At 55.9% G+C, this 26,014-nt stretch overlaps 14 protein-coding genes across 14 annotated transcripts; 8 read left to right on the top strand and 6 right to left on the bottom strand.

Annotated features, from left to right (window-relative positions):
• Nucleotides 1-133: 133 nt before the first annotated feature.
• Nucleotides 134-695, top strand: BO95DRAFT_269087 (uncharacterized protein). Its single transcript, XM_025581569.1, has one exon. The coding sequence runs from the start codon at nt 284-286 to the stop codon at nt 611-613; it is 330 nt and encodes a 109-aa protein (XP_025446153.1). The 5' UTR covers nt 134-283; the 3' UTR covers nt 614-695.
• A 474-nt stretch (nt 696-1,169) lies between these two features.
• BO95DRAFT_450161 (sugar porter family MFS transporter) lies at nt 1,170-2,874 on the top strand (the record flags this gene model as incomplete). Its single annotated transcript, XM_025587994.1, has 3 exons — nt 1,170-1,596; nt 1,653-2,114; nt 2,171-2,874. The coding sequence occupies 3 exons, from the start codon at nt 1,170-1,172 to the stop codon at nt 2,872-2,874; spliced, it is 1,593 nt and encodes a 530-aa protein (XP_025446152.1).
• A 489-nt stretch (nt 2,875-3,363) lies between these two features.
• On the top strand, nt 3,364-5,515 carry BO95DRAFT_439223 (putative ab-hydrolase associated lipase). The gene has a single exon (XM_025585689.1). It carries the CDS (start codon nt 3,507-3,509, stop codon nt 5,409-5,411), a length of 1,905 nt encoding a protein of 634 aa, XP_025446151.1. The 5' UTR covers nt 3,364-3,506; the 3' UTR covers nt 5,412-5,515.
• Nucleotides 5,516-5,610: 95 nt separating this feature from the next.
• BO95DRAFT_405877 (dienelactone hydrolase family protein) lies at nt 5,611-6,844 on the bottom strand (the record flags this gene model as incomplete). The annotated part of the gene is made up of 4 exons (XM_025584023.1): nt 6,587-6,844; nt 6,333-6,507; nt 6,044-6,191; nt 5,611-5,946 (listed from the first exon to the last, which is right to left on the bottom strand). The coding sequence occupies exons 1-4, from the start codon at nt 6,705-6,707 to the stop codon at nt 5,611-5,613; spliced, it is 780 nt and encodes a 259-aa protein (XP_025446150.1). The 5' UTR covers nt 6,708-6,844.
• A 581-nt stretch (nt 6,845-7,425) lies between these two features.
• BO95DRAFT_354005 (uncharacterized protein) lies at nt 7,426-7,866 on the top strand (the record flags this gene model as incomplete). The annotated part of the gene is made up of 1 exon (XM_025582196.1): nt 7,426-7,866. The coding sequence occupies one exon, from the start codon at nt 7,426-7,428 to the stop codon at nt 7,864-7,866; it is 441 nt and encodes a 146-aa protein (XP_025446149.1).
• A 289-nt stretch (nt 7,867-8,155) lies between these two features.
• tpcJ (oxidoreductase tpcJ) lies at nt 8,156-10,057 on the bottom strand (the record flags this gene model as incomplete). The annotated part of the gene is made up of 3 exons (XM_025591217.1): nt 8,156-8,587; nt 8,672-9,929; nt 9,969-10,057. 3 exons carry the CDS (start codon nt 10,055-10,057, stop codon nt 8,156-8,158), a joined length of 1,779 nt encoding a protein of 592 aa, XP_025446148.1.
• Nucleotides 10,058-10,494: 437 nt separating this feature from the next.
• Nucleotides 10,495-11,571, top strand: BO95DRAFT_353944 (uncharacterized protein; the record flags this gene model as incomplete). The annotated part of the gene is made up of 1 exon (XM_025582191.1): nt 10,495-11,571. One exon carries the CDS (start codon nt 10,495-10,497, stop codon nt 11,569-11,571), a length of 1,077 nt encoding a protein of 358 aa, XP_025446147.1.
• Nucleotides 11,572-12,098: 527 nt separating this feature from the next.
• Nucleotides 12,099-13,123, bottom strand: BO95DRAFT_460017 (uncharacterized protein; the record flags this gene model as incomplete). Its single annotated transcript, XM_025588702.1, has 2 exons — nt 12,099-12,458; nt 12,524-13,123. The coding sequence occupies 2 exons, from the start codon at nt 13,121-13,123 to the stop codon at nt 12,099-12,101; spliced, it is 960 nt and encodes a 319-aa protein (XP_025446146.1).
• A 348-nt stretch (nt 13,124-13,471) lies between these two features.
• Nucleotides 13,472-13,858, bottom strand: BO95DRAFT_324323 (uncharacterized protein; the record flags this gene model as incomplete). Its single annotated transcript, XM_025581834.1, has 1 exon — nt 13,472-13,858. A coding segment is annotated over one exon (387 nt), but the record flags the coding sequence as incomplete, so codon positions are not given.
• A 438-nt stretch (nt 13,859-14,296) lies between these two features.
• Nucleotides 14,297-16,374, bottom strand: BO95DRAFT_450154 (uncharacterized protein; the record flags this gene model as incomplete). Its single annotated transcript, XM_025587993.1, has 4 exons — nt 14,297-15,000; nt 15,069-15,751; nt 15,827-16,234; nt 16,295-16,374. The coding sequence occupies 4 exons, from the start codon at nt 16,372-16,374 to the stop codon at nt 14,297-14,299; spliced, it is 1,875 nt and encodes a 624-aa protein (XP_025446144.1).
• Nucleotides 16,375-17,017: 643 nt separating this feature from the next.
• On the top strand, nt 17,018-18,296 carry BO95DRAFT_405873 (uncharacterized protein). Its single transcript, XM_025584022.1, has one exon. The coding sequence runs from the start codon at nt 17,027-17,029 to the stop codon at nt 18,209-18,211; it is 1,185 nt and encodes a 394-aa protein (XP_025446143.1). The 5' UTR covers nt 17,018-17,026; the 3' UTR covers nt 18,212-18,296.
• A 283-nt stretch (nt 18,297-18,579) lies between these two features.
• Nucleotides 18,580-19,325, top strand: BO95DRAFT_506740 (uncharacterized protein; the record flags this gene model as incomplete). The annotated part of the gene is made up of 2 exons (XM_025591216.1): nt 18,580-18,737; nt 18,786-19,325. 2 exons carry the CDS (start codon nt 18,580-18,582, stop codon nt 19,048-19,050), a joined length of 423 nt encoding a protein of 140 aa, XP_025446142.1. The 3' UTR covers nt 19,051-19,325.
• Nucleotides 19,326-20,253: 928 nt separating this feature from the next.
• On the bottom strand, nt 20,254-23,100 carry BO95DRAFT_405872 (putative transcription factor; the record flags this gene model as incomplete). Its single annotated transcript, XM_025584021.1, has 4 exons — nt 20,254-20,781; nt 20,840-22,220; nt 22,250-22,308; nt 22,398-23,100. 4 exons carry the CDS (start codon nt 23,098-23,100, stop codon nt 20,636-20,638), a joined length of 2,289 nt encoding a protein of 762 aa, XP_025446141.1. The 3' UTR covers nt 20,254-20,635.
• A 557-nt stretch (nt 23,101-23,657) lies between these two features.
• On the top strand, nt 23,658-25,411 carry BO95DRAFT_506733 (MFS transporter; the record flags this gene model as incomplete). Its single annotated transcript, XM_025591215.1, has 4 exons — nt 23,658-23,854; nt 23,938-24,316; nt 24,404-25,060; nt 25,160-25,411. The coding sequence occupies 4 exons, from the start codon at nt 23,658-23,660 to the stop codon at nt 25,409-25,411; spliced, it is 1,485 nt and encodes a 494-aa protein (XP_025446140.1).
• Between the last annotated feature and the right edge of the window lie 603 nt (nt 25,412-26,014).

The following is a 26,014-nucleotide window of genomic DNA, read 5'->3' as shown; positions in this document are numbered from 1 at the left end:
GTGGCTGAGGCAATTGGAGGCTAAGGAAGTTGGGCTAGTTTAGCGTTGGATTTAGCGTGGGAAAATAGAACGCTTTTCACGGTTCACCCCACGCCGGGCTGGTCTGGGGAAGAAAGTTCCAAAAGTTTCTGATCTTGTGATCATCTTGATAGACTGACAGTTCGGGCAAAATCGCCGTCAAGATTTCCGAATTGGCTCTAGTTCAGTTATGTAGAGAGTGCTTCTGTTTATTGTGGCTGATTTGGCTGATTTGGCTGATTTGGCTGATTCGGGATGGGGAGAAATGTCAAGACCGGCTACCCGAATGCGGTCTGGAGTTTGTTGTAACTTGTCAGTGTGGCCGTTCCCGGTGCTGGGCCGGCTTCTCTTGTTCACCTCCCGTCTGTTCTCTAACTTAGCGGGGAATACTGTACACTGCCTTTGTTCGGCACATCAGGTGCTAAATCTATTCACTTTCCACCTTAGATTCGAAATCCACGGCAGGGTCTTAGAGATACCTCGGAGATGGGTTGGCAACAAACCTCCTCGGGCACCGGCGAGAGCCAGTGTTGTCCCCACCGGTCGGCTTTGCGCACCAGAAACCCTCCCGGCTAACGCACTCTCTCGGGACTAGTCCCGACACTGGACAATGGCGATCGTCGGCCTGGCCTCGTGTCTTGTCGTCTCAACTTCTCAACACTCCAGTCTCCACACTCCAGACTCGGGAAGGCCCTGACAAACGACGCGGGGGAAAAGAATGTTCGGTCTCGTGGCCTGGCCGGCCTGGCCCCTACTCTATTCCGGGCTGTGCCATTCACTCGTTCACCCATTCACTCATTCGCTTCGATTCCGGTCCGTCAGCAGTCCCCGGCCGGCCGGATCTGGGGTTGACCAGACTCTCTCGGCCTTGTCCCCCGTGCACTACAAAAGCGTCGTGATATCCCCAGCTCAGATTGACTTTCTCATCTTCATCTCCATCATCTTCTCCATCATCATCATCATCATCATCATCTCCATCTCCATCATCAACTGCCCTACAGCTCTCATCAACACCCCATCCACGTGATCTCATTCTATTTACTCTTGACTGTCTACCATCGTTCGCACTGAAGAACTCTCTGCCATTGACTGTTGACAAACACACCCCCTCCACCACTACCCCTGCTGATCCTACTTGTGATCAATCTACCATGGGTTTCATGCTGAAGAAGCCTGATCAGGCAGCGGGCTCGGCCGCCCCTGCCATCATTGTTGGCCTGTTTGCCGCCTTTGGAGGTATTCTCTACGGATATGACACCGGTACTATCAGCGGTATCATTGCCATGAAGAAGTGGCGCGAGATGTTCTCCACTGGCTACGTGAACCCCAAGGATGGACTTCCCGATATCACCTCCTCCCAATCTTCCATGATTGTCTCTCTGTTGTCTGCTGGTACTTTCTTCGGTGCTCTCTGTGCCGCCCCCGTGGCCGACCGCTTTGGTCGTCGCCTGGCGATGATCCTCGACTCCTTCGTTTTCTGCTTCGGTGTCATTCTGCAGACTGCCGCCACCCGCATCCCTCTATTCGTGGCTGGTAGATTCTTCGCCGGCTTTGGTGTTGGTCTCCTCTCGGCAACCGGTATGTGCTCCCTTGGAGTGGATGATCTAAGGCGATAGATGCTAACAGCGATCCAGTTCCCCTTTACCAGTCGGAGACTGCCCCCAAGTGGATCCGTGGTACTGTCGTCGGCGCCTACCAGCTGGCCATCACCATCGGTCTTCTGCTCGCCTCCATCGTCAACAATTCCACCAAGGACCGCATGGACACTGGCTGCTACCGCATCCCTATTGCTATCCAGTTCGCCTGGGCTATCATCCTGGTGACGGGTATGCTCATCCTGCCCGAGACTCCCCGTTTCCTGGTCAAGCACGACCGTCACGAGGCTGCGGCTCAAGCGCTCGCCCGTCTGCGCCGTCTCGATGTCAACCACCCCTCCATCGTTGAGGAGCTCTCCGAGATCCAGGCCAACCACGAGTACGAGCTCAGCGTTGGCAAGGCCAGCTTCGGCGACATCTTCCGTGGCACTCTGGGCAAGCGTCTGCTCACAGGCTGCTTGGTCCAGGCCCTGCAGCAACTGTCTGGTGTCAACTTCATCTGTAAGCTTCCCTCCTTTTCCACATTCTCATCGATCCGTGTCTAACCTTCGCTGCAGTCTACTACGGAACCACCTTCTTCCAGAATTCTGGCATCAAGAACAGCTTCACCATCACCTTGATCACGAACATCGTCAACGTGTGCTCCACTTTCCCCGGTCTCTGGCTCGTTGAGAAGTGGGGTCGTCGTCCTCTCCTTTTGTTCGGAGCCGTTGGCATGTGTGTCTGCCAGTTCATTGTCGCTATTGTCGGCACAGCTACCGACTCGGAAGTCGCCAACAAGGTGCTGATCGCCTTCGTCTGCGTCTACATTTTCTTCTTCGCTTCCACCTGGGGTCCCACTGCCTGGACGGTGACCGGTGAGCTGTTCCCCTTGAAGGCTCGCGCCAAGTGCCTGTCAATCACGACTGCCTCCAACTGGCTCCTGAACTGGGCTATTGCCTACGCCACCCCCTACATGGTGGACTCCGGCCCGGGCAACGCCAACCTCCAGTCCAAGGTGTTCTTCATCTGGGGTGGGTTCTGCGCTATTGCCGGTGTCTTCGTGTACATGTGCATCTACGAGACCAAGGGGCTTTCTTTGGAGCAGGTTGATGAGCTCTACGCCAAGGTGTCTTCTGCCTGGCGCTCGCCCGGCTTTGTTCCCTCGGTGCACTTCACCGATGTTCGGGATGTGGCCGAGGGCAAGGCTCGTGGCACTCTCGGGGAGTTGGAGCACGATGCTCAGATGAAGCGTGAGCACGAGCACATTGAGTCTGCCTAAGGCTATGGATCTGGTCTTCTGTTTTGTTTTTGGAGTACGGGTTGGACATTGGGATTAATAATTGGGAACGACATTTATCATGTATAGTATGAGCATTTTGCTTGAGAAGCGCAGCGATTGAGTCATGTTATGTGTTATGAGAATTACAGTTCAACTGTCATATGTGTCAACTGTCAGTGTCGTCTTTAAGAATGCGAATGATGCATACCTATTGAAGCTTGAGTGATAATTCTTAGTATGGGTTGAACCTTGGATGAACCAATAAGTGGCAGTGTAAGCAGAACTCCGACGTCACCAGCTTCGACATAGTAAGTATGATGACGCCTGAGGCCCCAAGGGGGGTGTGATTGGGTGCCACCGCCCCACGGGATTACGCGCAATGGCCCCTCTCACGTGATCGCAACCAGGAGTTCCTCTCCCAAAACGGCAATCACGGGGGCTGTTCCCGCTCCACCGAACACCCTCCACCATCATCATCCCTCATCATCACCTGCTTCTCTACTGCCGATCGATCCCTCTCCTTATTTCGTCCCCTTTCCCCTCCAACCCCCCCGACCCCCTCCAAATTCCTTTTTCTTTTGGTCTCCTGACAATGTGGTCCCTTGTACTCTACTACATCCCCTGATCGCATCATGTTTCTTTCGTCCGACCCGGACGGTGAGACCCTGGGTCCATCCGTCAGTATCAGCCGTGGGCCGGACCCTGGCCTAGGCTCCCAGGACAATAAAGCGCACTACTTTAGCACCGCCATCGAAGTCGGAACCATCGAACAGCAACACCATGAATTGGGCTCGCGAGGGGATCGATCATCACCAAAGGGATTTGAATTGCAGGACTTAGGCCCCAAATTGAACAGTGACGACAAGAACTCCGCCACAGTGACCGACAGACTGCTCGGAGACGACGAGATGAGCACTACGATCTCGACGCTGGCCTCGCATCCGCTGTTCCCACCACTCCCCACTTACGGACCGCCCTCCTTGGTCCTCTCGCTGAAATGCCTTCTGATCCGCTGCGTCTCCTTCGTCCTGTCGCTCCTGTTTCTGGGTACGGTCATGGTGGCAGCCGTCGTTCACACCGTGGTCAATGCCGTCATCTCACCCTCTCACCGCAGTCGACGTGGCCAGGATCCCGGCGAGGGGCGCAAATTCTCCGCAGAAGAGCGGTCACGGCGCACGGAGCGGATCAAGGCGCTGCGGCGCTGGAGCTCTCGACAGGAGAAGGAGGTCAACGAGGAAGGGCTGGATGAGTGTCCACCATTAGAGGGTGGCAAGGATCCCATCGTCTGTGACGTGGCGTACTATGCCCGTCGGGTTGGGTTAGATGTTGAGACCTTCAAAGTACAGACGGAGGACGGGTTCATTCTCACGCTATGGCACGTCTACAATCCACAAGAGTACACTCCTTCGCCGGCTAAGGATCGTCGCCATCGCGGACCAGAAGTGTTCACGGGCGAGACAAACCCCGAGGTCTCAAAGCGTTCCACGCCTCGCAAGTATCCCGTCCTGCTGATGCACGGGCTGCTCCAAAGCGCCGGAGCTTTTTGCGCCAATGACGACGACAGTCTTGCGTTCTTTCTTTGCAAATCTGGCTACGACGTCTGGCTGGGCAACAACCGATGCGGTATGACGCCTGAGCACACCACTCTCCTTGAGACGGACCCGCGGATGTGGTCGTGGAACATCCAGCAGATGGGCGTGCTGGACCTGCCGGCGCTCATCTCGCGCGTCCTGTACGAGACCGGCTTTGAGAAGCTGGGCCTGGCGTGCCACTCGCAGGGCACTGCGGAGACCTTCATTGCCCTTGCGAAAGACCAGCGGCCCGAGCTGGGAGAGCGCATTTCAGTCTTCTGCGCTCTGGCCCCGGCCGTATACGCGGGTCCACTGATCAATAAAGTGTGTCTGAGGTTCATGCGTATCATTCCGCCACTCATCTTTCGCGCCTTCTTCGGCATCCACTCGTTCATTCCGTTCATGATGACCGTCCATCGCCGTCTCCACCCACGCATCTACGGCGCCCTCGGCTACTATGTTTTTTCGTTCCTGTTCGGCTGGAACGACGCCCGGTGGGACCGCGCTCTTCGCGACCGGATGTTCCAGTTCGCGCCAGTCTATGTCAGCGCGGAGACGATGCGGTGGTGGCTCGGACACGGATGTTTCGCCAACCATAAATGCATTCTCGCGACAGAGGAGTCGACGTTGACTGAGATGGAAGAGGATCTTCGCCACAGCAACGAGTCGTCCCCGCCTCGCCGCGACACCGCATGGTATGGACCCCAAGTTCCCCCGATGGCCTTGTGGATCGCCGGCTCGGATAACCTCGTCGACGGACAGCAGTTCCTGCAGCGGCTGCAGAAGGGCCGTGAACCGCACGTCCGCCTGGTGCACGCCAAGGTCATCGAGGAGTACGAGCATTTGGATGTCCTATGGGCTATGGATGCCGTCGACCAGGTGGGGCAGGAGGTGCGGCAGGTGTTGTGGCAGACGATGCCGGAGGAGGCACGGGCGGTGTGTCGTGTGCCTCGAGGGGTGGAGTAATGTGGTTAACCTTGGGTTGTATATAAACGAAGCGAACCCTGTACATATGTCGATTCTTCTGTATTTTTAGACATGAGACACGACCATAGACATATTTATCAAGCCTTGTGACTTGTATTTCCCTTCCTCTATCGCCACCGCCCGAGTCAAGGAGATGAGAAACTGCCTCCATACCAAACTCCAGCAACCAGACGACTGCTCAATGCCAATGCTCCCCCAAAAACCGCAACACCGTCCGATACCCGCGGAGATACTCCTCCCGCACGTGGGGATCACTCAAATCCGCCCGCGCCGCCATCCACCCATGCACCTGGTCGCCGAACGTCTCGACATGATGCGGCACGCTCAGCTTCGCCTCAAACGCCTGCACGGTCTCCGGCGCCTCCTCCTGCGACGCGAGCAGGATGTAGGGCACGGCGATCTTCTCCGCGCCCGCCGGGTCGATCATGGCCGGGTGGGCGGCCGCCGCCACGGCGAAGGGGTTGGTGGACGGGTTGGACGTCACCAGCTCGGTGACCTTTCCGCCCCAGCAGAACTACATTCCTAAGGTATTAACGAAGAAGATCCTTTTGGGTGGGGGAAGAGAAGGGGAAGGGGAACGGGAACGGGAAGGGGGTTATGTATATACGTACCCCGATCAACGCCCACGATGTTATGGTGGGGTTGGCAGCTTGCACGGCCTCGACGTAGGCGGGGAGGGCCTCGGCCACGGCCACGGGGTTGTTTTGGCCGAACCATTCGCCTAGCTTGCTTTGTTTCTCCGGGGTGTCCGGGGGATACCTACCATGTATCAGATTAGTTTGGTTGAGTGTGGGTTTTGGTGCGAGGGGGGGTTAAAGGGTAAGGGTGGGTAGGGGGTTGTATCTAGGTGGATAATGTAGATGATGTGTACGGTACAAGGGCTGGCAAGGCAAAACCCACCATTCAACCGGGCACGGCTTCCCCTTGAACCAATCCGGCATGAAGAGGCGGTACTGCTGGCTTGCCCCGCCGCCGGTGGCCAGGATATCGGCGCCCTGCAGTGTCTGGTCGAAGTAGCCGAAGATGTCGAAGATGGAGATTATGCCTTTTGTGGTGGTGGCGGGACCGGTCACATCTATTTCTCTTTGTTAGTCTGTCGTGTTGGAGGGGGTGGGAAGCGAGGGGGGGATGAGAGGGGGCCAGGGGCATCATACAGGTCTTCATCCCCCCGAGCTGCTCGTAGGATCCCTTGGGGATGTAGCCGTCGGCGACCACGGGGGGGATGTTGCAGCAGGCTTCGTTGTGGCCGTGCGTGGCTGGCATGGCGGTCGACATGGTGGCTGTTGGGTGGTATCGGGTTGCGCGGGAGAAAAGGTTGGGCGGGGGGATTGTTGGTCTGTTGGTATTGGGAGGCGAGAGGGTTGTCAGAGATCTGCTGCCTGTGGTGATGGCTGTAGTGGTGGTGGTGGTGGTGCTGCTGCTGCTGCAGTGCGGACGAAGGAGCGCTGGGGACGGGGAGGAGGATCTTTTAGTAGCTGGTGTGGTAGTCGGAGCGGGGCGGGGCGTCGCGCGACTGAGATTCAGGTTGAGCGGGGGAACGCGCAGGGGAGGGACCATTGTGAGTGGGCTGATTTTCTTTTCTAGCTTCGATGCTTGTAAGGATTCCTTTCAAGATCTTGGAAGGTACACTGCACGCTTCCATACTTCAATCAGCGGACTCGGAGAGAGAGAAGGCAAGAGGGGGGTTTTGTACCGAAGAATTCCGAGCCGGGGCTATCGGAGGCAGGCCTCGCATATACGGCCGGCGGGAGGATGGAATTAGGGCTAGCCTGGGTTGGAGGTCGTCGAGTCCGTACACTCCGAATATTATCATCCCATCCGACGATATAATGAGCACAAGTGGCAGCTAATGCATCTTGACCCCCTGGTGAGAGAAAATAAGAAAACATTAAATTACGAATCTGGGTTCCAAGCCTGTCGCTGGAGCTGACACCCAACCAATCAATCCACATAACCCACCCACCCACACCCATACAATCCTCCAGAACGGAAGATGGCCACTCCCACCCCCACAACCCTAACCTCAACCTACCTCTTCAGCGCCACCGTCAACCTCAGCCCGCCCCTCAGCCCCATCTCTCTGCTGGAAGGCGGCGTCCGCATCGTCGAGCCCATCACCGGCGGCACCATCTACGGCCCGGGCTTCAACGCGACCATCGAGGGCGGCCTGGCGGCGCCCATCATCGTCTCCAGCAACGACACCGGAAAGGCGCAGATGGCCTTCATCTGGGCCTACGGGCATGCCGACGACGGCGAGCCGTTCTTCATCGAGGAGTCCGGCATCGGCACCGGCGGCACCCAGAACACGCGCCTGATCATCCAGGTCGGCGGCAAGTACCGCAACCTCCAGACCATGTATGTGCTGGGCCAGCCGACGGTCAACGAGGCGCGGACGGTCGCGTTGGTGGAGTGTTTCGGGGTGCCGTTGCCGTGATGCCTTCCAGAGATGTGTGGGGAATGGCAGGGTTGGTGGGGTGTAGATAGTGGTTTAGCACGAGAATAGATTTCTACTGGCCATTTACCTGAATGGTCTTATGATACTTGTCTCTTCTCTTCACTCAAGTTAGAACTGCTGAAAGAATATAGAAAGAAACGGTCCGTTGCAGGTCAAAGAACTTCCCAACCCATGCCATGCAAATTTGATTTTGGAACATTACAAACGATGTGGCTCAGTACAACGAACAAGCAAAACGAGATTCTTATGTATCTAAGACAAAGAAAGGCTAAATCCCCGAATCATCCTGCGGATACGGCGCCGTCGCCCACCAGTAATCCCACTTGTCGCACGTCTCGTCAAACCCACCCCTCTCCGCGGCCTGCAGCGTGATATCCCGCTGGTTCTCCACGAACTGCAACGCCAGCCCCTGGCCTGCATGCCACGCGATGTGGCAGTGGACCAGCCAGGCGCCCGGGTTGTCCAGCTGGAACGCGATGACCAGGTGGCCCCGGGCCGGCAGGATGGCCGTGTCGCGCCGCGGCGGGTTGACCGTCTCCCACGAGGTGGTCGTCCCGTCCCAGGTGGCACCCTCTTGGGCGAGGATCCAGAAGTCGTGGCCGTGGAGGTGGATCGGGTGGGCGATGGCGCCCAGCAGGGCGACGGCCTTGTTCTCGATGACGAGGACAGCCCATTCGTTGCTTTCGGTGGGCGATTTCTTCTGTTGCGTGTTAGTGTTGGCTATGATTATCTGGGAAAGGGGGATGGAATTGGTGGGTAGGTCGAGGAAAGAGGGGCTACATACATCGACTTTGATCACGTTGGACTGCGACGGGAAGGTAGTCTCGCCGTCGAAGATCTGCATGAGCGTCGGGCGGTTCCAGTCCAGCATGAAGGAGCTGCTGTTGATCGTCCACTGGAAGAACGAGGCCCCCGTCAGCCGGACATTGATGTCTTCGACCGTCGTGCCGGTGATGTTGGTCACGTCCAGCTGCAGGTGCGGCACCAGTCGGTCGAGAGGCTCATCCAGACAGACAGCGGGTGGCTGGACGTGGCTGACACTCGTCGGAAGCGACTGAATCTGGCTTCTGCGACTCCCCGTGCTATAGCGAACAATACCAGTAGAATCATCAGGATGGTCGTTGGCCACACCGGCACAGGACTTGACCCAGCCGGCGCGGAGCCAGTAGTCACCGGGCGGGGCATTGGCCTCGACAATGACATCGTACCGCTGCGCCACGTTGATCAGCACATTGTCCGTGGAGTAGGGCTCGATCGGCACGAAGTCCGTCGAAATGACCGTCAGGGTATGGCCGTCGATGCTGAACTGGAACTGACTGTCCACGGCGACGTTGATCAACCGCAGACGGTATTTCTTGCCGGGCTCGAACACGGCCTCGAACTTACGGCCACCGCCCACGCAGTTAGCATCAGCACTGTCACCCGAGAGGCAGTCGAAGGTGTTGGTCCCGTTGATCAGCAGGTTATTCTGGGATTTGGTCATGCCGTATTTCTCCTTGGCGGTCCAGTCGATGTAAGACGGAGTGTGCGACCAGTCCTGCAGGAACAGCGTCCCCAGGTCCTCGTCGTAGTTGGCCGTCGCTGGCCCCTGGATCACCAAGGGTCCGAAGAGCCCCTCCGCGTATTGCAGCGAGAAGTGGCTGTGGTACCAGGTGGTTCCGTACTGGGTCGCCTGGAATCGGTAGGTGAAGGTCTCCCCCGGGGTGATCGGACATTGGGTGACTCCCGGAACGCCGTCGTTGTGGACATTATTGTGCTGTCGGACTCCGTGCCAGTGGATTGATGTGCCGTTGGACTTCAGGTTGTTGGTGACGTGGATGACCAGCTCGTCGCCCCAGTTGGCTGTGATCAGTGGGCCGGGCATCGTTCCGTTGAAGGTCATGCAGGGTCGGTTGTAGCCATCCTGATTGCAGATGCCTTCCTGCACCGAGAGCCACACCTCGACGGTGTGTCCTGTGGTGGGGACTGTGGTGTAGTAGTTGGTGTCGATGCTGTACTCGCCCCAGCAGTGCCGCGAGGTGGGTGTGTTTTCGCACGTCTGGCTGCTGGCACCGGTGATGACTGGATTGACAGGTACGGACAACACAGCTTGGTCGCTGGTTTCCCAGAACCCTTGCATTCCGGTCCAGCCGGTGACATAGGCGAGAAAGGTGTACAGCACTGCCTTCATTTTGACCCCGAAGAATTGACCAAGGCCACCAGATCTGAGTCGCTCTTTCCCAAAGCTCAGTATGCAGAGTGACAGGGCTGTAAAGAGAATTGAGATGAGGAAAACTTATTTTATTTTCTGATCTTCAGCCGCCGGTCATTGTGCAGCGGAGTGACTAGACTTTAGCTGCATGGATGGTGTGCCGGGGTCGATCGGAGCCCAAAGGGGGATTCGGAGAAATCAGCCTGCTGCGCTCCGCCCGCAATTTTCGGGGGAAATCCCCCAAAACCGGCAGTTCGGAGCCTCACCACCCTCCCAGTTAGGGCTGACTTCATATATCGGATTCCAGACATTTCCATCTTTCGACTCTGTCCAATGCTGTTTTTTTTTGTGAGATGAGTTAAGTCAAGGGTCGCTTCAAACCCTCCCTCTCAGAAAAAAAAAACACACCACCCAAAATGTGGCTCCTACCACAGACATTGGTAGCTCTCCTGGGCGTGGCGACCGTCTCCGCGCTCCCCAAGACCTGCCACGCCCCGGAGCTCCCTCTCCCCCTGCGACAAATCTACCAATTTCCATCCTTCCCCACATACCTGGAAAGCATCTACGTGCGCTCCAACGGCGACCTCCTGGCCGTGACCGCCTTCCCCGACGCCTCGCTCTACTACCTCACTGGGGTGACCAACGCAAATGACCCGGACGACCCGCCCACAGTAACCCTAATCCGCGCCTTCGACGAGGTGAACACCCTAACCAGCATCATCGAAACCCAGCCGGACATCTTCACCATCGTAGCCGGCAACACCTCGACCTACGCAACCGTCATCCCGGGGACCTTTGGCGTGTGGGAGCTCGATCTCCGTCCCACCAAAAACAACAGCAAGCAGCCCCCACAGGCCCGGGAGATCGTCCGCATCGCCGGCGGCGGCTTCATGACGGGGATGGACACGATCTCGCCCACCACCGTGTTGGTGTCGGACGCCTCCAACGGCCTCGTCTGGCGCGTCGACCTCACCACCGGCGCCTACGACCTCGCCATCCAGGTCCCCGACATGCACTACCCGCCCTGGGCCTCTGCACCCGTCGGCATCGACGACATCAACATCCACAACGGCTATCTGTACTGGAGCAATGCCTTCGCGGCGACGCTCTCGCGCATCCGCCTCACCGACGACGGGTACGCGGCGGCCGGGGCGGAGAGTGAGCTGGTGGCCGAGGTGCGGTCCATCTTCCTGGATAAATTCACGTTCGGGGGTGGGAATGCGGACGGGAGATACGACCGCGAGACGATCTGGGCGATGACCAATGCTGATAGTCGCGTGTTGGCGATCACCCCTGAGGGGGAGATTCTCACCGTCGCCGGGCAGTCGGATCAGATGACCGTCGCGGGGTCGACGACGGGGGCGTTTGGGAAGGTGAAGGGCGATACGAAAACGTTGTATGTTCTTACTGGTGGGGGGTTCAATTTTCCGATCAATGGGTCGATGGTGGAGCCGGGGAAGATTGTGGCCATTGATACGGAGGCGTTTTGGTAGGGGTTTCAGGCAGAGTCGTTAGGGTAGGGGGAGTCATCATGGTATTACTGTTCTTAGGATGCTTTTATTGCTCGCATGAAAATGATTTCAGGGTCACCTGGCCTTTTAGGAAAGATCTGAGATAGAAGCAGGGGTTGAAGTCAGACGATATGCATACGGGGTTAATGATAGGGCTGTTGTGCCCTTCGCAACTATGTTCGATGAGAATAATATTTGTGAGACTGCGCAGTACAGTACATACACCAATCATGAGTAGTACAGAAACGATTGATTATGAGAGTATAATTTCAACTATACACAGGATGCGGAAGATAGGGCTTCTTATTAGACACAGGCAACTGGAATACAAGCCATACAAGAGGATCATCGATAACAAATGTGGTCTTCAGCAAGGCGTCGCTTCCGAGAAATGCCCACAAACCCTTTCTATCCTTCAATCCTTTCGAAGCTCTTTGACAAGTCCTGAACTATGATTACAGGGAAAAGCTATCTTACAAGATAATACATCTATTCACGCCGATGCCTGTTCAGGATTCCGCCGCAACAGTGGACGGCCCCACGGGAGTAACTGCAAGACTGGAGCTGTTGGCGCCTGCCATATCCGAACTCAACTGATCACTGTAAGCAGAGTCCACTTCGCTGGAGGCAATCAAGTGAACTCTCGCTAGTGTGGCCTTCTGACTCTTTCCACACGTGCCGTTAGCGCAACAGGCCGGGCTGTCATCCGTGCATCCGTTCTCATTACAGCTGCATTCGCCATGGACCTTCTGGCCATAGAGCAGCCACTGTATGCAGCCCTCGGAAGTTCGTACGACCATACCGCCGCCATACTTCTCCGTGCTACCTTCTCCGCAATTGGTGCTTATTCTCTGGAAGGCTACTATACACTATAATTTTCGCCTGCGTCAGTATTTCTCTGTGTGTTTGGCAGGGGGAGGCGATTGGCACGTACGGAATCTTTCCCCAACGCGAATTCCTTCTCGACATTACAGCCGGACTGATTGTCAGCCCACTGGACAGAGGCAATGACGTTCGTGCCGTAGGGATCGGAATAGACGTAGGTGAGTGGCGGACCGCCTGGGCCCAGGGAATTCCCGGAGCCACACAGCGAGCCGGCTGCTGAATCGAGGCCGTCCAAGTCGAAGAATGCGTATGAGCTATCGTGGTGGTCTTTGAAGCAGTAGTAGCTTGGTACACCTGACTCATCTATGGTAGGCAAAGGAAGAGATGTTGTATGAGAAGGGTTCGAAGTGGTTGTGGAGGGGGCGGTGGTGGTCGTGGGCACCGGTTCTGTTGTTGGTCCCCGGCCGCTAGCGGTGGATTTGTTGTCAGATCCCAGTGTCGGGAGAGGGCCGTTGGGATCCCAGTTGGTCGTCGGGCCCACGTCGATCGTCGCGGGGCATACATTTGTGGTGGTGTCAGTAGTCGTAGTCGTTCCATGGGTCTCGCACCCTACAACCGTGGAACAGCGAGTTGTGAAACAAGTTGTCGCGCGGGAGGTATCGCCGTAGTTGATGATGGAGCATCCCACTGCGCAGTCAGTGACAGTCATGCTGGTTGCACAGCTGGTGGGACTTGAGGTGATGGTCGATGGGCTGGTATCTGTGCCTCCAACACATCCTTCCGAGTCGAAGCACTCACAGCCAGTGCCAGTGCAACTGTTGCAGTCATCACCCTTACAGCTGCAACTAGCTCCCACACAACTGCATCCACTGCCGACACAGCTACTACAGCTGCCTGAAGCACAGGAACAGAAGGCAGCCAATAGACCCGAGCAACGGCATCCCAGGCCATGACATGCAGTGCAGCTTTTGTCTTTGCAACCGCAGTGCCCTTTCGAACAGACGCAGTCTGTTCCCACACAGGCGCTGCAATTCGATCCTGTGCAACGGCCGGAACTCGGATCGCAGTCTTGACCAGTGCAACTCTGACAGTTATCTCCCACGCACCGTCCATCATGACAGTCCTGACCCTTGCATCCATTGCAGTCGTCACCCGTGCACTTGCCACTGTTGCAGTCCGCACCCGCACAGCTGCTGCAATCATTGCCCTTGCAGTTGCCACCTTTTCCAGCCGAACAGTCACTCCCGGTGCATCCATCGTAGCTTGTACAGGAGTCGCCTGAACAGATCCCAGAGCTACAGCCCAGGCCGCTGCAAGTGGCCTCCCAGCAGTCTGAACCGGTACAGACGCCATCATTGCCGCATTGCGGGCCAAAGCAACCAAGCGCAATGCAACGAGTCCCTGTGCACTTTCCGTTGCTTCCGCAGTCAGGGCCAATGCAGCCGGATGTAATGCAGTAGGATGAGGAAATGCAATCCCCATCTTTACACCCAGAGCCGGTACACCCCTGAGTAATGCAATCAGTTGGACCCGTGCACAGCCCGCCAAGACAACCAGTTCCGGTGCAGCCAAACGAGACACAAAGCGGGCCTATACAGAGGCCAGATTGGCAATCAGGACCCTTGCAATGCCCGTTCGTGACGACGGGCCACGACTGGTTTCCAGTAGGGATTGGAGATGCGGGGCTCGTAGTCGCCCCAGTTCCGCTGCCACCTCCGCTGCCACCTCCGCTCCCACCGCCACTGCTGCTGCCGCTACCGTTGGGGCACCATGCGGGCGGAGACGGGCAAGTCAATGCAGTAGAACCTCCGGCAGCTGGAGAAGGTGCTACAACACATGTACCTGTAGGGGACTCCAACTCTCCATTGTACGCACTTACGCATCACTCATAATTCCAGGTGCCCGGAAAAAGGAAATACTGGTCACTGCAAGTGGTTTCCACCGTCGCATTCAGCGCCGTGAGCGCACTGCCCGATTCGTGCACATTTCGATTCCACAACCTATACCCCGCCGCGTTTGCGGACTTGGCCCAGGTCATATGAATGGTCGTCGGGTCATTGGCCACAATCACCAAATCCGTGGGCGGCGGCGGAGTCCCAGCGCCGGGTACCACTCCTGCTACCAACGCTGGGAAGCCCTCGCCCGCTGCGTTCCATGTCACAATGGCCACAAAATGGTAGTGGCCCGGTGTGAGGTCGTCGATGTGTCCGGAGGTGCCCGTAAAAGCGCCGCCCATTATGAAGGTGCAATCTTCGGACTTGTCCCAGTAAAGCACGTTGTACTCGCGGATCGAGTCGGTGTAGGCACCTGTCGGAGGGTCCCAGGAGATATCGAATCCGGTGGCCGTTGCTTTGACTAACACGTTATGCGGAGCTGCTGCCGTCTGCGGATGGGCGGTGGCGGACAACACCGTCGTCCAGTCACCTTTGATGTCGTCGCCAGCACTGGCACGCACTTTGACTTCGTAGACCCAGCCGTCGATGGGCCATGTCGAGTCCCAGCGGGCTGACGTGACACTTCCCGCAGAGAAGTCAGTAATTCCTCCTTGAATTCGAGAGGAGACGTCGTAGCTATATGCTCCATACACTAATGTCTACATTAGTGATTGTTCGGCAGAGCTGCCAGGAGTAGAGAGGAGAGGAGGGGGCGCTTACCCGGATCCCATGTTGCGGTGACTCCTGTAGCGCTGCTGAACACTTTGAAGTTAGTCGGCACTGGAAGTGATCTTCCTGGAATGCTACCGGGAATAGACAACGGCGAGCTTCCAATCTTAAAGTCGTTTACCAGTGTAAGACTGAATGCGCGAGCTATCTGAAATTCGCCCGTCGCAGTGGGATGGAGGCCATCGTAGCCTGCGGGACATCCGCTTGGCTCGCAGTCGTAATTCTCCTGTAGCTCAATAAGGTGAATGGGTGAGTCCGCGGTGCTCCAAGTCGGAATCGCGTTCCGCAGCAGGGCGTTGTAGATATTGGTGCTGATCGGAAGATCATCGCGACCTCCGATGAAGCTTCGCTGCGGTACATTGGCGATGGCGAACTTCAGGTTCGGATTGACGGCACGGGCGTTGGTGACCAGAGTGTGAATACTGTCCAGGGTACCAGCCGCGTCACTGTAGAACCAACCCATGTCGTTGAATCCCAGCATCAGCAACATGAGCTCAGCGGAGTGTGCGCTGAGCACATCGTAGATCAATCCCTTATCCACCGCCGCCGCACGGCCCCAGACCGCGAAATGGTCCCGATCAAAGCTGGAGGGAACCCCCGCGGCATATCCACCGCTCGTCTTGGGCTGTCCGGGCACCGCCTTCGATCCGTAGAGGGGGGGCAGAGCCGGTGCGCTCGGGGAGTCGGGCTGAACAGTCCCGGTGTACGGCCCGACAAAGTCAACCGCCACGCCTTGGGACGCGAATCACTCCCAAATTCGATAGCGCCAGGTGTAGTCCCCTTCTTGGCCTTGGGTCATTGAATCCCCGACAATCATGACCCTCAGCGCGGCGTCACGCCCGGCAAGACTCTGGATCGTGGCCCCGGAGTCGGACTCTGTCTTGATGGCATCCCTCACTGCGGCCACCATCTCCATGGTGTCTGCCTTGACATTTTTGGTTTGCAAGGGAGGCATCAGACTCGCAACCTGTGTCCAAGTCTTGTAGTTGTCGATGGTGGTGGGAAGAGGAATTGGGGGCACACTTGCAAGCTGGGACAGCTGAGCTGATACATGAGATTCGACCGCGAGGGCGGAGGAGAATGCTATCGTGCTCGTAGAGGTGAATGCGACAATGCTTGCGGTAGGATCGATGGAGCCAGTGGCACGCTGCGCCACCCTCCAAGGGAATGAGATTGCATGACTGGTGGATATAAAGGAGAAAAGAATCGCGATATACACGAAAAGCACATGAAGTGCTCGATGCCCGGGCAGCACAGGGCGCAGCTGCGGTTTTGTCCGGTTAATCCTTCTGAGCATCTCTGTCGATCCCTTTGATTTTTCGGATATCCCCTCAGATGGTGCTGGTACTCGATCGAATTTATGTTCAATTCGATTGAACGCGAATTGTCGATTCAGAATGTCTATCGACCTTATCGGCCATGTGCACGTCAGCACGCGCCAAGCTGTGAAGTATATTTGATGGCAGATAATAGCGTCGCAAGAACAGAAGCAGCGCTACCAGAACGATCTCTTCATCTCCGCTAAACGTGACATCGTGGCAAACTAGGCGAGTGACTTGGTTCAGGGGTTCTCCCAGAACGAAGTGAGCGGAAGTGGAATGAGGCTTGGATAGTGTTGTTCGGAAAAGGGTCAGGTTGGGTCGCTTGATACTAGTCAAAATGCCTCACATGCATACTAGGTACCCTGTAAGATATAGTATCGACCCACTACTGAGTATCGTGTGTACTAGTCTCAACAATCCGACCAATGCACGTTGATCAAAAGCTTGATAACCTAGGCCCGAGCGTCCGAGACCCTGCCGGCTAGGGCTTCTGGGAAACAACGCGATGTGACCGCCAAGAACCGCTAAAGATGATCTCATATTAAATAGGACTCCAGGGTCTACTTGTTTTCTCCTTCCCCCTTTACTCCTCCTCTGGCAGACTTCACTCAATCTTATTCTATCGATATGGAGACCCTTCCGACCGAGTTAGTCGACACTATCGTGACCTGGCTCGATTTCCGGGATTTCTGCGCGCTTCGTCTGACTGGACGTACTATCTTATCCCACATATCTACTGCCGCTATTTCTCGGAGATTTTACTCTTCTAAGAGAGTGAAAATGATAGAGGCTGCGCTAGAACAGCTGGTTCGCTTCACCCAGCCAGGACAGGTAGGCCTCTGGCTCCAACGGCTCACGCTGTATGACTGTGTCGAGCGCACGGAGCAGTCTGATGCTGGTTTCGACGCAACCGAGCTACTGGCCCAAGCATTCGCGAACATACACGACCGGCCAGCATCCCACCGGGGCAATCAGCCGTCGCTGTCTATCTCCCTGGAGGTCGACAACTTCTCTACTTGGGACAGGGATGTCACAGCTCGGGTGTTCCACGCGACCCTCTCTGCCATCGCGAGGACGGAAATCCCAATCCAGGAACTCGATATTTTCGGCGACGCTTATTTGCATGATCACCATTTCAAAAACGGCCAATGTAGCTTAGCTTTTAGCGATATCACGCTTGCTCTATCACGCCACCGGACCCCCTTGGCAACATCCTTGCGAAATTGCACCAAGTTCTGCCTGAGTCTAGGCCATTCAACCCGGGGATTCAATTTCGAGTGCAGCGGCCGGGACTTGCGTCTACCGCTGACCGCGAACGAAGCCCGACAGAACATTCAGTCGCTTTGTGATCTCCTCACCATGTGCCCTTTCCTCGAAGAACTACACCTCGTGTGGGAGGATGACGACTTCGAAGAAACGGATGCGTGCAGAGAAGAACGGCAATTCTTCAACCAGATAGGTATTTCCTGTGCATTTGCAAACTTGAAGCGATGTAAACTTCAGGATCTCGACACGTCCGAGAACCCGATCATGACCTTCTTCCGCCGGTCCCCGAGGCTGCTAGAGTTGACCTTGGACAATTTGTTTATGATGCCCGGAGATTTCAGTCATCTTTTTCGTTTGCTGTCTACAGCTATGCCAGACCTGGGATTGTTACGGCTCCGAGGGCTGAATGACGACCTGGGTAGTCTGTGCTTTTTCCACGAACCAAAAGAAAGCACATGGGGCAGACGGCCAGGGGCTGCTGTACATGATATCCGCCGGAGAGGGTCCGACGCCAGAAGACTAGTTGTACCTACCGACAGATTTTAGGAGTCGATTAGATTGGAGTATTTAGAAGAGCCATGGGTGTGGAAGTCCAGATCTCAAACAACAGTCCAAGCACAGAAGTACCCTGGTAATGCCTTGGCTTTCCCATCTATGGGATTTATCAGGCGATGTAACCTCAATTTACAGAATCGGATCACGGGTAATTCAAGGCCACCTTTCCCATATTTTTCCTAATCCTCAGAAATGTTACAAAGGTTGTCAAGCGAGCCCAGATGATACTGCTCGCTATTCTTCCACATTCATTTCTTGCTGTGTCTTCCATTGCTGAGGATAGATTATTCAGCTTGTCTTTAGGCATTTCTCCTTCAAAAGAGCAGCAAGGTTGAAGATCCTGCGAGACCAACATAACCATGTCACATACCTTGAAATGGGGGCTTTTGATCTCCATAGCGCTTTGGTGGAAACTCATCGGCGCCGATAAATCCTTCATCTACTCCCAGGTAGGGGAGTGGAGAGCCACCTCGGTTGGGGTGGAGGCCAACAAGAGCCACTTTGTATATCCCCGAGCGTAAGGTTAACTCAGCTCCCTCACGGTACCTTGTCTGACCCTCTTTAGTGATCCTGAATGCGGTGCAAGCACTTGGGATGATCCAGATACTCCTTCATACCGTGCTTTATGTGGTCCAGCCTCAGAAGGTTGCTCCGGTAGCTTGAATAGACGCAGCTACGGGCTTCGGCTCACCGAAGTCCCAGGTGATAGCAACGCATCTCATCAGCTTGTGGAAAGGACAAGCCTCCACCCGCGAGCCTTTACGGACCTGACCCTTGCCGATATCCGAGATTACGTTCCAAAACAAGCAGACCTACTTAAGAAAGCTTGAAATCCGTATTTCGGGAAGCCTCTGCCGATAATCAAATATCGAGGCGGTATCGAGACCTTTGAGTCGATGGCCCAGCAGCGAAGATTTCAGGATGGTGGTGCCTTTCAAATCGCCACCACGGGTCTTATGGGGTGTACTGTCGTAACAGTGGTGTCTAGAACAGGGGTCTACATGGTATGCAACATCACACATTAGAAGACTTCCCCTTTCGATGTCAAGTGTCCAACCCAGCTCAAGACCCGTATGAGAAGCTTGCTCGAGCAGCACCAATTAGGTCCAGGCCCAGGGTCATTCAATCCCTATGGATCATTAGCGCAGCTAACCCTTCTTTTCTAGGCACACTACTGGGAGAATCCTAGTTTTTTACAGTGAGCAGCCTTCCAGAGACGCGTCCTCAATTTCATTTCTGGTGATGAACCACAAGACGGGGTGGGCCCGGCCCTCGACCCAACCATCTTCAATGGGGCAGAGGACGACACGCGCATCTACATCATGCACCCTCGCAGGGAACTATCACCTAACAATCCTTTCTTAGCAAACTACAACGGGAAATTTGCAGAACTACGTGACTTGCTCAATGTAAGACTTCTTCCTGGAGCACCCACGGCGGCGAGGATGTACGTCGCTATCCCATATATCTTCTATGAGAATGGGGAGTATAAAAGTGACCCCATTGAGGATCAGGAATGGAGACGAAATGCTGTGTTCCAATATGATCCAAACGAACGCGCATGGCAACGGAATGCCAGGGTGGAGACTCTTCTTTGAGGATCACTATTTCGACGATACTAATCCGCCCCCGGGCCCCGAGTCCGCCAACGGCATTCCTGATATACAGTAACTTTCTGCAGGGAAAGCCCCGGCAAGGAGGGACATGGATGTACGGCGCAGAACTATCGACGATCTCCGAGTTGAGATATGTGGACCGATGGCCTCCTTCAGTGCTCTCACAACATTTCACATGGCCAACTTATGGTTAGGGTTGGCTTACAAGAAAGAGTGAAACTGTTGTGAGCAGCTCCCTCACTGTCCCGTTTGCCCCTGAGCTTTTATGATAGCCTCCCAGCGATCTGATTGCAGAACGAGGCGTGCACCTGCGGTATATTGTGAATCCACGACACAAGTTCAAAATATATCCTCCCTGACTGGAGTTATACTATGTAGAAAGGCTGAATAGAGATGGACATCAAGTCTGTAGTAACTGCTGTAGTACGGTACCACGGAGGAACCATTTCCCACACTAGTCTCACCACTGCAGCCTGTTCCTGTTGATTATAATTCTCAAGAGCGTCCCCTTCTAATCTGCATTCTATTGGACAGGATATTGTTCGCGGTCCTCGCCGGTCAGACCGAAACATGGTCTGCCGTACTCCTCGGTGGGTCTTAGCTACCTAAGGTAGTTCCTCAGGTAGACTACGTAGCCGGGATTCATCCACCATCCACATCCTTAACAGAGATAGATGAATTTGGCAACATAGCTAATTACTTACTATTATCACGGTCGCTGATCTTGCAGCCGTGATGAGAATCTTCACAATGGTGTTATTCCCAGTAGTAGTAAACATTTAATCCTGAACGATGTAAGTCATCCGGGAAAGAACGGATCCGCCTCCTGCGGACCCAGCCATTGCATCTGTAACCAGTCGTCCATCATGGGGAAGGAGTAGTCCATCCCGGTGTACTGCGGGGGCGGGTACGGTCCCAGCATTGACGGCATCATCCGCCGGTCGGCTAAGGCGAGTCAGACACGAAAGGGTGATGAACATGTGGTGGAGTTGATTCGGCTCACCTTCATTCAGATCCATGGAATGCGACCAGGTGGTCATCCCCAACCCTGTGGTGAAGTCGCTGCTGGTGACCGTCGACGCGTTCTGCGTCACCACCATCGGCTCGCTGTCCTCCTCGGCGCTCGTCGCACTCCGGTTCCCGTCCCCGGCGCGCGCAAGGGTAAGGCTGACGATCTCCGTCGCGCGCTTCGCCTCCCGGGACGAGGTACTGCGTCGCATCCAGATGGTGCGGGCCCGCCGCAGGGCGGCCAGGACTTCTTCCGTGCGCTCGCCCAGCGGCTGCGCCCGGTGCAGCAGCGAGCAGAGGATCATCGTCGCCGTTAGAAAGAGGTGGTTCATGCTGGAGGTGATGCGCCACCGCATCTCGTGGAGCTGGCCGCCCGGGCAGGTCTCCTCGTCGAGCACGTGCTGGATGTGCAACGTCCCCAGCGATGCGTCGATACAGGCGGTGCGCGAGTACGCGAAGGGCGCTTCACCACTGGCTTGCTCGCTAGCATTCTCGCCAGCGCCAGCGCCATCCCCCGCACCAGTCGCTGTCGCTGACGCCGTGGCCGCAACATGCAGCTCCAGGAACCGTCGGTGCAGCATGATCTGCCCCTTGTACAAAAGGTGGCCCAGGAAGAGCCGCGACATGATCACCTGCGGCGAATCGGTCACGCTCGCCGCCAGCGGCTTGATGCGGAGCGGCGGGGGGATGCTGGCGACCGCCTCGTGCAGCGCTTTATCCGCTTGCATGATCTCCGCGTAGCTGACCGGTTTGACCGCGTCCGCGAGATCGGCGATCGCGCCCAGCGCGATGATCATGCGGCGACGGGCGATGATCCCCAGCGCCGTGGTGTGTTCCGTCTCGGGGCGGGCCGGTGGCAGCTGGGTCAGCTCCTGGTCCAGGTCCATGTCGTAGAGGTTGCGCGGCTCGGCCGTATCGCACTTCCAGTCACAGATCATCCGTGGCATCCCCATCTGGCTGGAGAGGAGAATGTCGCTCGTCAACACGGTGGCCCAGAGTCGTCGTCGCATCTCCCCTTGCAGCGGCGAGATGCCCGAAAAGTGGCTGGGGTCGCGGTGGTAGCCCATTCGCATCGCCAGGTTGACTTCCAGTCCTAGCAAAAACCAGATGTTGCGATCCGCATCCGGGTTGATGCCAAACTCAATGTAGAGATAGTGCACGACGGTCTCCAGCACATATTGCCCGGGCTTCGTATACTCGCCCAGGACCAGGCACTGCACGATCTTCTCGCGGTAGAGGTCAATCTGGAGGGACTTCTGCTCCGCTTCGGGCCCGTCGGTCGTATCCGAAGCCATCACCGCCAGACACACCATGCTGAAGAGAAGGCCAACCCATACGATCGACACCCGGCTGGAATCGGTCCAGAATGCCTCATACTATGTGATCGTAGTCAGCATGGGTGCACTGACAACCCGCGAATATGCCAACTTGCCTCTCGCAGAAAGCTGGGCCCATGTACCGCAGCTAGTACACCATCCAGAAATCAGCCCACCTCCCTCTCGAGACGGTCGGAGAATAGCGAAGAGGGTTGAACAGGGAAGTACCTCACTCACCGGATGCGACTAGGTCGAGATAGTTGAAATAGCGGGAAATGTAGCGGTCGACGGCGGCCTTGGGCGGCAGAGCCGCGATAATCTCCGCGCGCGAGGTGGCCCGGTGACATCCATACAGCAACAAAGCATGGCGGAAGTGGGGTGGTTCCTCCTCACTGAGGTGAGTGGGCGTCTCGGCCAGGGAGATCTGCTCCTCGCGGTCACAGTGGGCTTTCAGGTCGGCGATACTGTCCAGGATGGCCGCCCAGTGTTCGCCGGCCACATACCGCAGCTCCGAACTGGTGATCTGCATGCTTCCGCAGTCCGACTGCGTATCGAGGCCGCTGGCCGACTCTTGTCGAATACCGCCACTGGAACTGGAATCGGGCGTGGCCAGTGGCTGCGGGGGCTTATGGTGGTGATGGTGGTGAGATACCACCCCATCGGCCATCAGCGACTTAACGAGACGCTCCAGGTGCACGAGCCGGTCATGGACTCCGGCGGTCCCGCTGGACGGGGCCGACGAGGACGATGCTCCGGGCCTAGGCGTCAGGTAGACGCACGTCTGACCCCGCGAGAGACAGCTGGAGCATGTGGGCTGTTGCCGATCGCATCGAGACTTTCGTTGACGACACGCGTTGCAGGAGAATTGGGGTTTGTCACGCCGGCGACGGGGCTTGGCGGGAGGGATTGCGGCGGATGAGGTAAGCGGGTCCTGCGACATGGAGACATTGGATGAGGACATGTTGTTCAATTCATCAATAAGAGATAGGGATCAACGGAGGATAGAAGGATGAAAGATGGATGCAGGAGGGGTGGATGTTGGGTAGTTCATAGTGAGTGTTGGTGGTGGTGGTGGTGGTGGTGGTGTGGAGGTTCTTTGAGTGAGGCGGAGTCAGCAGCAGTGGATGCCTTAAGCACGGAGACTAACTGAGTAGTGGCCTAGTACTAGTGCTAAGATATCTGCCTGAGGCCAGTCACCGTATATACGGGATCGGCGGGGGCAATCGGCCCTAATCGGAGGAAAGCCCGCATATACGATCCGAACACTTTCAATCGGAGATAGCTTCCCTGTCCATCCCCCCCTCCTCTCCCCCTCCTCTAGTCTGGTGGTTTTCAATGTACGGAGTAGCTAACGCGGACTCCGGTGGTGTGATGGAGCTTCTCACCTTTAAAAACTTTCACCACCGAAGTATGTACACACATTACCTTAACCCAAACTAAATCGAATCCATCCCCAAGTATTGCAACAGCAGTCAGATTGACCAGACACAGTCAGATATGGCGGCTAAACAAGAAGATACCGAGACGGCTGTCAGCGCAGCCTCTCTCGAGACGAGTCTGGTGGAAGACAAACCAACCACCAATGACGAGATTGTCGATTGGGATGGGCCTGAAGATCAACAAAACCCACACAACTGGTCCAGTGGCAAGCGATGGGCCCATGTCATCGTGGTGGCCTTGATTTCTTTGGTCATGTAGGGCGCAATCCTTCCGGCCCCAGGCAGAATTAACCCTCATTCATCCATCCATCCATCCATCTAACCACTTACCATCTTAGGAACATGGGCCCAACCATGTGTGCCCCCGGTATCAACAAAGTCCTCGATACCTTCGATAATCACTCCTCTACCGTGGCTACTCTGGCCGTCACCCTCTATGTTCTGGGCTTGGCCATGGGCCCGATGTTCATGTCCTCCCTCAGCGAGGTGTTTGGCCGCTTACCCGTGTATCATGTCGCCAATCTATTTTTCGTGGCGTTCGTGATCGGAAACGCCCTGAGTCAAAACCTCGCCACTTTTATGATTTGTCGTTTCATCTCCGGCTGTGCAGGAGGGACTCCAATGGCTTTGGGAGGTGGGACAATCGCCGATGTGACGGTGATTCAGCAACGCGCCCTCGCCATGTCGTTGTACAGTTTGGGCCCTATGGCTGGACCGGTAGGGTTGGCCCTCGCTTTCTCCCTCTACTCGGTACGAATGACAAGCGAAGGTTGCTGACCACACATGTTCTTCGGTGACTACTAGGTACTTGGCCCTCTCATCGGGGGCTTTGTCGCCGCGGGTCTCGGATGGCGTTGGACCTTTTGGCTCCTCGCCATCTTCGGGGGTGCGGTTGGGATTGCCGCCTTGATGGTGATGCGAGAGACACATCCCAAGGTCCTGCTAGAGCGTAAGGCCGCCCGTCTTCGCGTGGCGACCGGGAACTTGCATCTACGATCCAAGATGGCGGACCACCGACCGCCGCAGCAAGTCCTGCTACAGGCCCTCGTACGGCCCACCAAGCTTTTGTTCCGGTCCCCCATCTTGTTGGTGATCTCGATCTACATGGCTCTCATCTTTGGACTCATGTATCTTCTCTTTACCACGTTCACGGATGTGTTTGAGAAGCAGTACGGATTCACCACCGCCACCTCCGGGCTGGTCTATCTGGGACTGGGCGTGTCGTTGGTCGGTTGTATGTTTATTGCCAAACCCCTGGGAGACCGGGTGACGGCCGCGCGCATGAAGAAGGATGGCGTCACACAGCATCGACCCGAGTATCGTCTTCTGCTGATGATCTACTTCTGCCCCTGCGTGGCGATCGGTCTCTTCATCTATGGCTGGACGGCTTACTACAAGGTGCACTGGATCGTGCCCATCATCGGTACTACTGTGATAGGGTTTGGGTCCTTCTTTGTCATGGTAAGCAACCCCTTCTTCTCTCTCTTTGAGACTGATCATTACTTCCGCTTAGTGACCCATTGCTTACTCTATTTTTTCTGTGCCTTGTTTTCCATTTAGATGCCTGCGCAGCTGTATCTGGTGGACTTGTTCGGATCGGCAGCGTCAGCGTCAGCGTTGGCGGCCAACAACGTGTTACGGTTCATCTGCAGTACTTTTTTGCCGTTGGCCGGGCCGGCGATGTACCAGTCGCTGGGGTATGGGTGGGGCAATACTTTGCTGGGGTTTCTGGCGCTAGCCTTCCTTCCTGCGCCCGTGCTGTTTTACAAATACGGGGCGTGGCTTCACGCCAAGACGGCAGCCCACTTTTGATGCTCCCTGATCGGCTCCTAGTAAGGTAGGATAGTTAAGTATGAGTAACGAAGTGAGGTTACATTACGTATACCTTATGACTAGTACTATCCAACACTTCAATTCCCAGAGTGGAAAGTGCATTGCTGAGGAGGTAAGACCTAATCAGACTCTCATTCCTTGGCTGCGGGTGATACGGGCCAGCGGGTATTTCCGCGTCACCACCACCACCACCACCACCAAGCACTAAGTACTGTACTAAGTAATCAACCTGTCAACTTCTCGCGATTACGACGCAATTAGACCCAATCGTCCAACCGTCCAATTGCCCAAGCACTCAATTACTCGGTCAGAAAGTGTCAGTAACCTAGGTAGGAGAGAGTTCCCCCCTCTTCCGATTATCTGTCTCATGCAGAGCCTCTCTAGTACTGAGGATGCCCCCTCCATCTCCTACCCCAAGTGATTAGTGATAAGCACTTAACTAACTACTCCGTAGTAGGTGGTGATTAGATTGGTAATCTATGCTTTGTCTCCAACCGGGCATTTCCCCGTAGCTCCCTCCCTATCTTGGCTCATCAAGCCTATCGCCACCCGCAATGGGTTTCTTCATACCAAACCTGATCT

This window comes from Aspergillus brunneoviolaceus (assembly GCF_003184695.1).
Source record: "Aspergillus brunneoviolaceus CBS 621.78 unplaced genomic scaffold BO95scaffold_8, whole genome shotgun sequence".
In the NCBI taxonomy this organism is placed as follows: Eukaryota; Fungi; Ascomycota; class Eurotiomycetes; order Eurotiales; family Aspergillaceae; genus Aspergillus; species Aspergillus brunneoviolaceus.
Note: the sequence above shows the minus strand (reverse complement) of the source record. Positions and strands in the feature narration are given on the sequence as shown.